The sequence below is a fragment of the Misgurnus anguillicaudatus genome, chromosome 11 (genome assembly GCF_027580225.2).
Source record: "Misgurnus anguillicaudatus chromosome 11, ASM2758022v2, whole genome shotgun sequence".
Taxonomy (NCBI): Eukaryota; Metazoa; Chordata; class Actinopteri; order Cypriniformes; family Cobitidae; genus Misgurnus; species Misgurnus anguillicaudatus.
In genome coordinates this window covers 19,317,500-19,330,582 of record NC_073347.2, presented here as the reverse complement: position 1 = coordinate 19,330,582, position 13,083 = coordinate 19,317,500, and the positions used below count along the sequence as shown (strand labels likewise).

Below are 13,083 nucleotides of genomic sequence, written 5' to 3'. Positions count from 1 at the left end.
AGTCCTGTGGGTAAAAATGTCTTGTTGATGCTAGAGGTCAGAGGAGAATGGGCCAACTGATTCAAGCTGATAGAAGAGCAACTTTGACTGAAATAACCACTCGTTACAACCGAGGTATGCAGCAAAGCATTTGTGAAGCCACAACACGCACAACCTTGAGGCGGATGGGCTACAACAGCAGAAGACCCCAGCGTGTACCACTCATCACCAGCTCACCAAAATTGGACAGTGGAAAACTGGAAAAATGTTGCTTGGTCTGATGAGTCTCGATTTCATTCAGATGGTAGAGTCAGAATTTGGCGTAAACAGAATGAGAACATGGATCCATCATGCCTTTTTTACAACTGTGCACACTTCTTGGCACACTTTAGGTCCCTTAGTGCCAATTGGGCATCGTTTAAATGCCACGGCCTACCTGAGCATTATTTCTGACCATGTCCATCCCTTTATGACCACCACGTACCCATCCTCTGATGGCTACTTTCAGCAGGATAATGCACCATGTCACAAAGCTTGAATCATCAAACACAGTATTAGTATGGTGTTCCTAATAACCCTAATAATAAATGTATATATGTGTATATGTGTGTGTATAGACGGTTTCAGCAGTAACAACAAAAAAACGCAGCTTTCGTGGTCATCACGTAACTTCCGGTAAACTCTGCAAAGAATAAATAACAACCAAGTCCTTTTAAAGTAGTTTATTTATATAACAAGCAAAATAAACAACACGTTATTACATAGGAACCCAAAACATATGTTATTTTCGACAAGGTATTTAAGAGTTCAGTTTCAGCAACTAGTCAGACCATGAAACAAACAGAAACCGAAGGTAAAGCTCGGACCAGACGCTTATCGCGTCACCGCACGTGCGCCCGATGAAAAAGTCTATATCACAAATAACAGACCAATTAATAGCTATTTTTTCAAACAGGCTGGCATGATTATTGTAACTGCTCTAATTGTTTCCTATAGTAGTTTGAAATTTGTGTTTCAATGTGTGTCAACAGAATGCTGGGAGCAGGATCCTCATATCCGTCCATCCTTTTCTGCCATCTTGGAGCAGCTGATTGCCATAGAGGAGGCAGTGATGGCCACAATGCCACAGGACTCCTTCCACTCAATGCAGGAGGACTGGAGAGTGGAAATCCAGGAAATGTTTGATGAGTTACGCACTAAAGAAAAGGTTAGTGGCCACTTTTCTGATGGATTTTGGTATTCCAACATTTTTAGTTTTGCTTCAAATGTCATGCTTTTATCCCCAAATTTTAATTTGTGTACCAAACAAAGTCAGTTTTTGTTATGAACCAGTGATTGTTTTTGGTATCTTGGTAGCTTAGTAGAAAGACCACAGCAAGGTCAGCTGACACACAGTTTTAAGTGTATAGTATAGGTTTGATTTTGTAGGTTGATATGTAACTGTATTGAATTGAAAATCCAGTGACTGAGGTGTAAAGATCTTATCTATTAACAGAAAAGGCATTTTTGCATTAAAATATCCAAACATGACTGGCAAAGTGTTACATATTTTGCATGTATACTTACCTTTTACCAAAATACTTATCTGTGGATTGTACCTGATTTTTTTTTAAATATGCCATATTGATATGAAAGCCTTGCATTGTTTGTGGTGCTCATGCTCACTGTTATCAGATATGGCTCAGATTTGAACTGGGCAGCTGTATTTGGTTGTACAGATCTAAGTAAGCTATTAGCAATGAAGTGCCCTTAAGTGTTCAATTAAGTTAATATGATAAGCCTCTTCCAGTTTGCTCACGTTGAAAGGATTTGTCATTGCTTGATCAGAAATTTCTTTTCCTGCAAGTCAGCTACATCTTGATGCGTTGTGTGCATTGCAAGATCTTTGATCAATGAATTTTTCCACGGCTTAAGGTACAGTCTTTATCATCTTTAATGCATAACATTGATTCATTTATGAATAAGCAATTTCTTCTTTCGTTAATTGTCGTTCTAATCCAAATCATCTGCCCGAATGTGTTTCTTGGCAAAGTGCCCCAAAGCCTCTTATCGAACCTATTCAAAAGAGATTAGACCCAATGGCTTTACTCCACAAGGGCAGAAAAATATTTCTATAAATGCTTAACGATTCTATCCAAGAGTTTTATACACGTGGGTTCGCAAAGTTAAAACCGTGTTATTCTGCCTTCAGTCACCTGTTTCCGCTTATAAACAGTGCTGCTATTATGTGTTGACCCACATGCAGTTCTTGCATTTGTGTGGTGTTTGTGGTGCTTAAGGGTAAAACCAAGAACAAAACCACGTTCTCAAGTCAGCCATTTAAGTCAGAGAAGAATCTGAGCTCTGTCCTTCAAGGCCGAAGGAAGTGAGACTGCAATTTATACCATTGATGTCTTATTGCTCAAGTAGATTTTAATTCACTAGTTGCACGACAACTCAATTGTGGTTTGTCTATATAAGTGATTACATGGCCACGTTTTAATACATATTTCATTAATAAAAACCTTAAGAAAAAATATGTGCCTGATCCCTAATGTTCCTCTCCCAACCAGGAGCTCCGTTCTCGTGAGGAAGAGCTGACACGAGCGGCCCTTCAGCAGAAGTCTCAAGAGGAGCTGTTGAAGAGGAGGGAACAGCAGCTGGCCGAGCGAGAGATCAACGTTCTTGAACGGGAACTCAACATTCTCATTTTCCAACTCAACAAGGACAAGCCCAACGTTAAGAAACGAAAGGGCAAGTTCAAGCGCAGTCGCCTTAAACTCAAAGACGGAAATCGCATCAGCTTACCGTCAGGTTAGTTAGCTAAAAGCTTTACTTATGGTTATGATTATGGGACTTTCAACTGATGTGATTTGTGTTCAACAGATTTTCAACATAAGATCACAGTTCAGGCCTCTCCCACCATGGACAAGAGAAGAAGCCTCAACAGCACCAACTCCAGCCCTCCCAGCAGCCCTACATTGATTCCACGTCTCCGAGCCATCCAGTGTAAGTTCCCATATTCTCACGCAGCATCTGTGTTTAGATTGGATTATCGTACATTTAATCAAACGTTTTGAGGCTATGGGTTACAGACATGTACGATTTAAGTAGGCATTTAAGCTTTTTATTTTATTTAAAAGGCAGTTTTAATCCTCTTTTTTTTTTAGACATTCACATATAGGGATTACCCAGAATGCAATTTTTGTTTCGAAATGTCAAGTGACTAAAGAAAAGAGAAAGTTAATTACAATAGTGAGATAAGTTTATCAAAAAGCAATACTGGCCCATATTATCTATTCTAAATCTTTGCTCAATACAGTGATAATAAACCATGGAAATGAAAGTCACGCTGATCAATCCATTTACCATCAGTTTTCCAAGCTCTGTGTGATTCAGCCAAAAAAGGGTTTGCCAATGGTTGCTAAATCCTGTGTGTGTCACAAGTTTATAACATATTTTTTCCCCTCAGTGAGCCACCCATGTGACACTAGCCGAAGGGAGAGTATGTTTGTGTATCACCAGGATGTGGATATCACAAGCGAGTGTAAACCTCCTAGCGGTTTTAGGAAGAAAGGCAAGGATGCCAATGTCCTATGGGACACACTGTGTGGTTCCTCATGGCTGCGGCTTTTAAGCATCTGTAAAGTCTTTGGGAGTTGGTTTTGCACAGTTATAACACGCTGCTTGATGCTTGTATGGTTCTAATAATAGTTAATAATAATTTTGCATTGACTGCCTTTTGGGATCAGTAACATTTTGGTGGACTTTGAGCTCTTGCTGCTTTATATAATCAACTAAATCTGATTGGTTGCATCAATAACTTGCCATTGAAGGTAACTTCCTTATGTAAAGTATAACAGACAAAACGTCTTCGTTAATGTAAAGCTCATTTAAGGTCAATCCAGCGAAGAGGTCTTCTCGGGTCCAAAGAACTGAAGCCGACCCGAAATAAATTTTTACCCCAACACGCACATTTTTCTTTTTTTAAAGAAAGACTCAACCCGAGAAAATAAGGCCCGAGTCCGACCTGACCCAGTGTCAATTTTGTTTTTAACCCGACTGTACTCAAATGTAAACTGCACCAACGTGTGTGCAGTCTGCAGCCTCGCATCCACCAATCAGACAGAAAGAAACCCGGGTGGCCTCGCAACCAATTTGGTCCGCTGCTCCATTTTTTTTCATTGGTCATCTGACGACAACACCAAGGTAACCACTAAAATGTGCATTCAAAATTGATTGACATGTCTGGCACACACGATGCCACATGATGTCGCAAGCACTCTTGGCAAACAGATGAAGGGTTGGAAAAGGATAGTTCGGGTCTTCTTGGGTATGTTCGGCAAAAACCCATTTATTTTAAAATACATGACCCGTGTCAGGGGCACACATGAAACTTTTAAACCCTAAACCCGCTTGGCTCGGACCTCAGGTTTTCGCATCTAAGTGGACCCGTGAAGACCTCTAATCCAATGTTCTCTCTAATATTAACAGTTTTAAAAAATTATTATAATTTTCTCACACGTTTTCACCAATGATAATTCCTTCTGTATGTTCTGGGTGGTGGAGCCTGCTTTAAAAAAGTAAAGCTTTTGTCAATGCTGGAGAAGGTTTTTGTTTCATGTTTTGTGTTTTGTTTATATCTTTAGTGACCCTGGATGAGAGCAATAGAACATGGGGCCGGAGCACCAATTACAAACCTGAGGATTTTGAAGATGTTAAAAAAGGGATTAAGAAGAAGGGACGCACATGGGGACCAAGCTCCGTACAGACGAAGGAAAGAGGAAATTGTGCCGAAAGGTTGGAAAATATTTCTAAAGAATGTGTGCAATAACGTCTTTAATAAAAACACATGTAATTTAACAAATGCATATACTTTGATGTAGTTTTAGGAAATGTATAAAATTGAAGGATAACTGTCATATTGTCTGCAGAGTTCGACCTCTCTCTGATGGAAGCAGTCCCTGGTCCACGAGTCTCATGAAGGGCCAGAAATCTGTTCCATTGGCTGCCTTATTTGCCGAGCAGGGTACGTAAAAGATGGTTGAGCTTTCATTTACTGTTTTTGATTCTTTTTTTATATCTTGTAATCTTTTAATAAAGAACAGGTTGTTTAAAATGCATTTAAAAGTGTTAAACCCTCCCAGCCTAAAAAAATGCACAGAAAATGAGTTGCCAGTGTGTGTGCGGAAACATCCTGTTATGATACAAATCTATCTATTCTTTGTGTAATTTCCTTTAAACTGCAACAGTCACACAAAACAGGCTGTTGGGCATCCCCTATCAATGTGATGTCACATTGATTACACCCCAACCATAACCGCTCACAAACTCTGCCTTATGAGCGTGTAGTTCAACCTTCTGCCAGAGACACGTTTTGATGTAGTCCAAAGCACATGTGTAATTGCTCTACCTCCTACTTTGCATATGGGGAGGGGAACAGAAGCTTTCTTTGCATTTAATGAGACACACACAAAAACAGCCACAAATGGCCATGTTCAACATCGTATAATGAAAGATCTGTGGTGTATTTTAACCTGAAACTTTACAGAAATATTCTGGGGATACCAGAGACTATTTTTATATTCCTGAAAACACCTAGGTTAGCAGACCGTGAAAAGGACACTCCACTTTTTTAAAAATGTTCTCATTTACCAGCTCCCCTAGAGTTAAATATTTTATATTACAAATATTTGATACAATGATATTACGCAGCACCCAAAAATAGTCCCCTGCTATTGAAAGTTACTAAGGGGAGTATTTCCGGCTGTGTAATATCATTGCGCCTCCTGCAGCCATGTTACGGCAGCAAAGTCCTTGATTATTACGCCAGAATGAGAGTATAGACATATCTGCCTAGAAAATCGCAACTTAGATTCGGTCTTAGTACACGATGTAACTACAGAAGAGTCAAGTTTTAAATACGAAACATAAAGAAACTCTTTGGTTATTTTTTAGCGCGATGCTAATGGTCTAATCAGATTCATTGGATTGTGCTAAGCTATGCTAAAAGTGTTAGCGCCAGTCCCGGAGATCAGCTGAATAAATTCCAACATGGTAAAAATCTAATTTTACTCTAGAGAAGCTGGAAAATGACCCTAATTTCAAAAAAGTGGAGTGTCCCTTTAAGGGATTTGAACACACCCTTATTGCTTAATATTTGCCCAGCACTGTTTGTGAAACAAACATGATCCCGAAACTTGTTCTCACAAAATCCTTCAATGTGGCAACGGTGGTGTTTAACAACAAACAGCATTTTGTAAAAGCATGCAGTTGTTTCTACACTGATTTGTATGTAAGTGACGTGTTGCATCATCTCAGCATCATCTCAGCATCATGGCAGTGAGTTTTGCACTGGGAGTCGACACTACAAATTGAATCTTATTTTTTTCAGCAACCAGTAAAGATGAATCATGTCCGGCTGATGGATCTGACAACAAACCAAAGCAATTCAAGTTCCCCAACCAGGTGTATATCGATCTACCTCTGTGGAAAGATGAACAGGGGGACAGCCAGGGACCGGCTGGAGGAGGTGAGAGCCAGGACGACCCAACAACATCCACAAGTTCCACCAGCACCACGCCCCAGCACACACCCACCAACAGCCTTAAACGCGCTACCACACGCCGGCGCACAGACTCTGTCCTTTACGGCTGCGCCTCCATCCTGGCATCCGTCGCGCTTGGCTTTGACCTGCGGGAGGTCTGTAAGGCCGCAGCCAACGAGGAACCAGAGCCACGTGAGGAGAAGAAGAAACGAGAGGGACTTTTTCAACGTGCTACTCGCTTCCGTCGCAGCACCAGCCCACCTGGGGGCCGGTCACGGAAGGATGAGGTCCCTGCTGCAGGGCCTGTCAACCTGCTCGCCATGTCATCAATTTCTGAGTGCAACTCCACCAAGTGCCTCCTGCATTCAGATTTTGAGTACAGCCCGGTGAAAGAGTCTCCACCCAGCAGTCTGCAGATTCAGAATACGAGCGTGGCGACCCCAGCAACAAGTGACGCAACCCCCTTACAAGATAATTTAACTGGATCCAACTCTCGGCTTAGGAGAAAGAAGTCCAGCCCTGCGGTGTGTCAGACAAGTAAGTGTTGCTTTATTTAGGGATGTGCCACAGTAAAAGATTTTCCAAATGTGATTTGATCAGTCTATAAATACTCTTTCTCTTTCTGCTTTAGCTAACGGCAACAGTAACTCCCAGACCAATCCAGTTGATTCTTATACCACCGCTTCCTCCTTAAAAAAGAAACCTGAACCTTCTCAAGAGAAGCAAACCACCAGTGAACCAGTATCCAGACCCAGACCACTTTCCCTAAGAGGCAAGTCTCATTCCTGGGGACTTCTTAAGAGTCGCAACAAGACCTATTCTCTGGGGCACTGCTCTGGGGGCAAAAGTGCCCAAAACTTGGACATTTCCTTCTCTTCGGACATCAAAATGGACTGCTCATTGCTGGATGTGGACACTGAGGGTCAAAAACGAGACTGCACAGTTCCCCTCTGTCGAATACAGAGCGCCCCAGGTCGGCCTTCTGTCTTTGAGCTAGAGAAAGAGTTTTTCTCCTGAAATAAGCTGCCTTTTCATCTGGACGCATTTTTAACTTGAATTTGTCATTTTAGATGTTTATTTCTCTTCCTGAAGATTAACATCATGGCCTTTGATCGATATTTGAGCCATTGCTGCTGGAGTTAATCTGTAGTGTGTTTATTTATATTCTGTTTACTTTGATATGTAATTTAAGATGAAGTGACATATATGAAGTAAATGATCAACATTCCACTGGATTTACAGTAGAAGTGCTGGTTTGTAGCTTTTAAGCAATAACTTACTATTTGTAAACATTTTACACCGATGAACAGTATCTCTTCTTTTAGAAACTAAAGTATTCAGGCATTTTTGTCATCTGTTTCTGTGTCGTGTAATGTCATGTGAAAGACATAAACAGGGCCCACAGTGTTTTTATAAATAATATTAGATGTTGGAGTAAAGAACTGTTAGTTCTTCAGTACAGTGACATACTGTAGCTAATGTGAATGAACAAACTGATTCCTGAAACAAGCAGACATTAGCATAAAATTATATTTTTTATTTGGTTGGTTGGTATGGTCTTTGAAAGGTAGCCAATTCAGTGACTTGCATTATTATCTACTAGGATAAAATATTTTTATCTTCATGACCTTGCATTCCAGGCATTCCCTATATGACCTTTGAATTCAGATCAATTTTATAGGTTACATATAACTCATGTTATGTATTTTGTATTCGTGAGACACTGTCTTAAAGGGACATTCCACTTTTTTTGAAAATATGCTGATTTTCCAGCTCACCTAGAGTTAAACATTTGATTCTTGCCGTTTTGGAGTCCATTCGGCTGGTCTCCGGGTCTGGCGCTAGCACTTTTGGCATAGCTTAGCACAATCCATTGATTTCGATTAGACCATTAGCATTGTGCTAAAAAAGAACCAAAGAGTTTCGATATTTTTCCTATTTAAAACTTGACTCTTCTGTAGTTGCATCGTGTACTAAGACCGACAGAAAATTAGAGACTGGGATTTTCTAGGCAGATATGACTGGGAACTATGCTCTCAAACTGGCGTAATAATCAGTGACTTTGCTGATGTAACATGGCTGCAGCAGGCGTAGTGATATTACGCAGCAGCCGAAAATAGTCCCCTTAGTTACTTTCAATGGCAGGGGACTGTTTTCGGGTGCTGCGTAGTATCGCTGCGCCTGCTGCAGCCATGTTGCATCGGCGGGGTCCTTGATTGTTGCGCCGGAATGAGAGTGTAGTTCCTAGCCATGTTTGCCTAGAAAGTCTCAACTTTTCATTTTCTGTCGGAGATCAGCTGAATGGATTCCAAAATGGTAAAAATCAAATGTTTAGGGGAGCTGGAGAGTTATCATATTTTCAAAAAAAAGGTGGAATGTCTCTTTAACTGTGGTCATTGTCAATCTCTAATGAGAATGCACAGCACCATTAATGTGTCTGTTAATATTGTCATCATTTAATTCTTTAAAAGTACTTTTAACTTTGTGTCAAATACTACATTCCACTATAAATTAAGATTATACCACTCTTACACAAAAAGCACATGCATTTTCTCATGGGTTTTTACTTAGGAATTTACATGGAATTCACATAAAACATTCCCAAACCACATTTCACATGTGATCATGTGTTTTGGCAAATGTGGTTACCACTTAAGTAACATTTGATTTTTGAATCTGCACTGCAGTAGGTTAATAAAACATGATCTATGTGTTTACTCATCATTTGGTTTTCGTTCCATCTTATGCTGCCGTAAAACCCAAATCATCTTTTAAATGTCAATCGTTATATTTATAATATTCCCAATCCCAGACTAAATGATTATTTTATTGTCTAGTGTGCAGTCAAGTAGAACAGTATCTGTTTTTTAAGCATGCTACCTGACTGCTAAATTGTTTTGTACCTTTTCAACATGTGTAGACTGTAAATGTTATTCAATGCAACTCAATGAACTCTTGAATAGATGCGAGATGACCTCCCACACACAGTATTGAAATTGTATTTCTAGTTATAGGAACTAGAATTATGTGATTCATAAGAAACATGTTGCTTGTTCAGAAAATGTCAGAGGTTTTTACACTGACCACCAGTATCATTGGTTAAAAACCCATTGTGTGGTAATATTTAAAGGAAGAACAAAATGTCATGTGTGGCACTGGATTTTTTTATTTTGAACCATGTAATGTTTATGTTCTTGTTATTATCTTATGATATTGCAACTGGCTTTTTCACAGGACTAGATTAATGTTTTCATGGTTTAGATAAATAATTAGGATTCATATGAACTCAAGAGACATTGTGGTGCCTCTTTTTTATGTCTTGCAATGATTATTACTTTTAAGATTAAATAATAATATGCCTCTAATAGAAGACCTGCAGCAATCCAACCCTCAAAGCAGTTTCATTTTTTAAGAACATAAAAGTGTCTTAAGAAAACATGAATGTTTTCACCAAAGTTGCCTATCTTGGGAACATGGTTCAGTAGATGGATTTGAAACATTGTTACATAATACACATGCATTGCAATTAATTTACTGTTTCTCTGTTTTCAAACAATGTATTACGCATGTGACCAATTTAATGTTGAAAGCTGTGCTGAAGTGGACTGATGATGGTTCACCAAACTGGTTAGTTGCTCCAGGAGGGCTCAAAGAGAAAAGGGCTGAGCCCGCAGTCGTATCATATCGAATTCTTTTATTTTACTGTATACAGATGACCAATAAATCCTTTATACAACATTTAAGCATTGGTTTTCTGTCATGTGTTATATGTATATGGGTTTAACAAAAGTCCTGGCATACCCCACCCCCAAATTCTTTGTGAAAGATGACCTGTAATAAATCCTTTCTGTCTCACACTGTAAAAAGATTCCGTAGAAACCACAGCATCACTGGCAGCTGGATGCCAGCAACCCACTGCAAACCAAATTCTATGTTACTTACTGGCAACAGTTTGTTCAAAGTTAAATGAACATCAAACATGAACAAGTCTTCATCAACCGTTTTCTGTTTTTTCCTTCAGGTTTTGTTTCCCAGAATGCTTTGCTTGAGGTTGTTATTTTATTTTTATTCTATAAAGATAAAGACTTGCTAATGTTTAATTTTCATTTAACTTTGAACAAACTGTTGCAGGCAATCAACACAAATTTAAATCCACAGTAAGTTACTGGCAACCAGCTGCCAGCAACACTGCAATTTCCACGGAATCCCCCCACAGTGCATGTTTAATTATCAGCCTTAAATCTGTTTATTAAAATAAATTAGTTTTCAGTCATTAGCCTTAAACCTAAAGGGTCGGTTTCCCAGATTTGGATTAGACTAGTCCTAGACTAAATAAAATGTAAGAGCTGTCCAAACTGAAAACAACTTGCACTGACATATCTTAAAATACATCGCACTTTTGTTTTGCCTCAAAATGCACACAAGTAATATTTTAGTAAGGCATAATTATTAAAACTAGTTATATTTCCTAATTAAACTAAGGCCTAGTCCTGGTTTAAGCTAATCCCTGTCCGGGAAACCACCCCGAAATATGTTATTTTTATTAAAAATACCTTCTCATAGTACAAGCAAGAGTTTAAGCAATAAATAACTGAGTTTGCCCATAAGTGAAACACTGACTGCTTCCTTTCACATTCCTGTGTTCTTTGAGTATCCCCACAAAAATGGAAGACAAAACATTGTTGCAGTTCCCTTTTGTGACACTAAAGTGGCAAAAATACACACCTAAGCATTAAAATAAATTAGTAAAGACCAAGCCTTGATCTTGCGACCTTTGTAAGAATCTGCAGACATTCCACAATGTAGTGTGCGTGTGTAAATATTTCAAGTTTAACAAAGGTCCAGAAGCAGCGACACCCTACAGGCATAAAAAAAGAGCAACAGAATTATTAAAGTTGCTTATTTGAAAGGAAAAAAGGCTTCATTTAACACACAAAATAGGATAACTGATTCTCCTATAGGAAGGTACACATACACAATCCCTCTCATTTTAGCCTAAGGAGGTTGAAACGTGATACAAAGTTGTCTCAAGGGTGCAATCTATATCTCAGATGACAACTAGCATATCTCTTTTTATCATTGTATTGTCTACAAACTATCAATGCCTGGAGGGCGACTTGGAAAAGGCTTAAACTGGTCATGGACACCATCAGCTATCTCAAGTGTTGCGTAATGCTTACCTGCGGGAGACCGCGAACCCTCAATGTGTGCTGATGCAGGTGCTGGAGCTCCGTGCACTTCTGCGGCCTGTGTGAGGGCTGACGGTCATAGCCTGTAGGCAGTAGGTTGTTTTTGGACGTAGCCTCGGCATCACAAGCTCTTTGGAGCAACTGTCTGTTTCAAGGACTTCCTATGTTGTAAAGGTGATGTTGGTTACACTGGGGTGTAGCGTACTAAATATGAGCAGTTTGTGAAGGGATTAGCATGTGTCTAGAGATAATTATAGTAATTTGAGGGTTTATGCTCTCTGGAAAAACTGCAGGTTAAAGAAGAGCAATGAACTCTTTACAATGTAGTAAAATATTTTAAGATATACATAAATTGAAATTGTATAGATATTTTTGCATTGGAGTTTAAGAGAGGTCTTCTTACCTCTTCTACACCGTTGTGCATTAGGTATATCCTAAATAGCAGTTTCTGCAGTTTGGTCACTCGTAGTTTAGTGCCCTTTGGTCCTTGCAGCGGTGTCCTCGGAGGTCTGATCCGAACCTTAATGGTCTGTCCTGTCACACTGGGCTGTATCTTCGGTGGGCTAAAACTGGCTATGTAAATCACAAGAAATTATTTTAGCTGGGTTTTACAGAAAGGTTCCCAACGGATTAAGGCACAGCATGTTACTTACTATCCCAGTGAGGATGAAACCTGGAGCTGATGACCCATGATGAGTGACCCTCTGCAGACAGAGATTGGACTCTTGCGTAGTACCATTCTCTAGGATCTGATGTTTCCTGACTCAGGTCACAATGAAGCAACTTGATGCCTTGGCAATGTTCAGCATTTGTCCACACCTTATCTCCATATCTTAAGTGAAGAGAGCACAGCGCTATACGGGTTAACAATATTGCAACGGTTCAACATGCCATGTTTATTAGATAAACATATGACTGTAGAAGATATGCTAGGATGCAAGCTTACACTTTATGCTGAACAAAGTATTTCAGGTTTTGTGCAGCCTCATGTGGCTGTTTCCAGTATAAGACATTTTTGAAGTCCAGAGAATGAAATTCCACTTCAGTAGGTGCCAGGTCATCCAGCTGGTGCAATATGGGGCTACCTTAAAAACAATGTGCACACAGATGGTTCATTTACAAATGCAAGATTGATTTTGCATACATACAGCTTTCTAAATGTGAACTCTGTAAATAACTGTTTATAAATATTTGACTTAAAAATGGTTTATATTACTGTTGAATTGAAATGTATAAGCTAAAGAAAAAACTTACAGTCTGCCCAACAGAGAAGGGTTATCCATGCAATCACAGGTGCGGTTACAGTAGACATGTTAGCGGATGACAGGCATCGGAGTAGAACATCCGAGACCTTAAAAGCCAAAGTAACTTCCCCTTCTCACCATATAA

The 13,083-nt window shown here is 39.5% G+C and overlaps 2 protein-coding genes across 3 annotated transcripts in view; one reads left to right on the top strand and one right to left on the bottom strand.

The window, feature by feature from the left end:
- Window positions 1-10,243, top strand: part of map3k21 (mitogen-activated protein kinase kinase kinase 21) — a 19,830-nt gene extending 9,587 nt beyond the window's left edge. Inside the window, exons 4-11 of one of the 2 annotated variants that reach the window (XM_055170983.2) lie at window positions 1,011-1,186; window positions 2,532-2,772; window positions 2,845-2,967; window positions 3,431-3,535; window positions 4,608-4,758; window positions 4,893-4,987; window positions 6,353-7,042; window positions 7,137-10,243. In XM_055170983.2, coding sequence (XP_055026958.2) covers window positions 1,011-1,186; window positions 2,532-2,772; window positions 2,845-2,967; window positions 3,431-3,535; window positions 4,608-4,758; window positions 4,893-4,987; window positions 6,353-7,042; window positions 7,137-7,522 — 1,967 coding nt within the window. In that variant the 3' untranslated portion in view covers window positions 7,523-10,243. The remainder of the gene's footprint in view (window positions 1-1,010; window positions 1,187-2,531; window positions 2,773-2,844; window positions 2,968-3,430; window positions 3,536-4,607; window positions 4,759-4,892; window positions 4,988-6,352; window positions 7,043-7,136) is intronic. The other variant, XM_055170984.2, reaches the window with a different exon arrangement.
- On the bottom strand, window positions 10,180-13,083 carry il22ra2 (interleukin 22 receptor, alpha 2). Its single transcript, XM_055170985.2, has 6 exons — window positions 12,949-13,083; window positions 12,641-12,779; window positions 12,348-12,526; window positions 12,098-12,267; window positions 11,686-11,855; window positions 10,180-11,363 (listed from the first exon to the last, which is right to left on the bottom strand). Exons 1-5 carry the CDS (start codon window positions 13,004-13,006, stop codon window positions 11,706-11,708), a joined length of 696 nt encoding a protein of 231 aa, XP_055026960.2. The 5' UTR covers window positions 13,007-13,083; the 3' UTR covers window positions 10,180-11,363; window positions 11,686-11,705.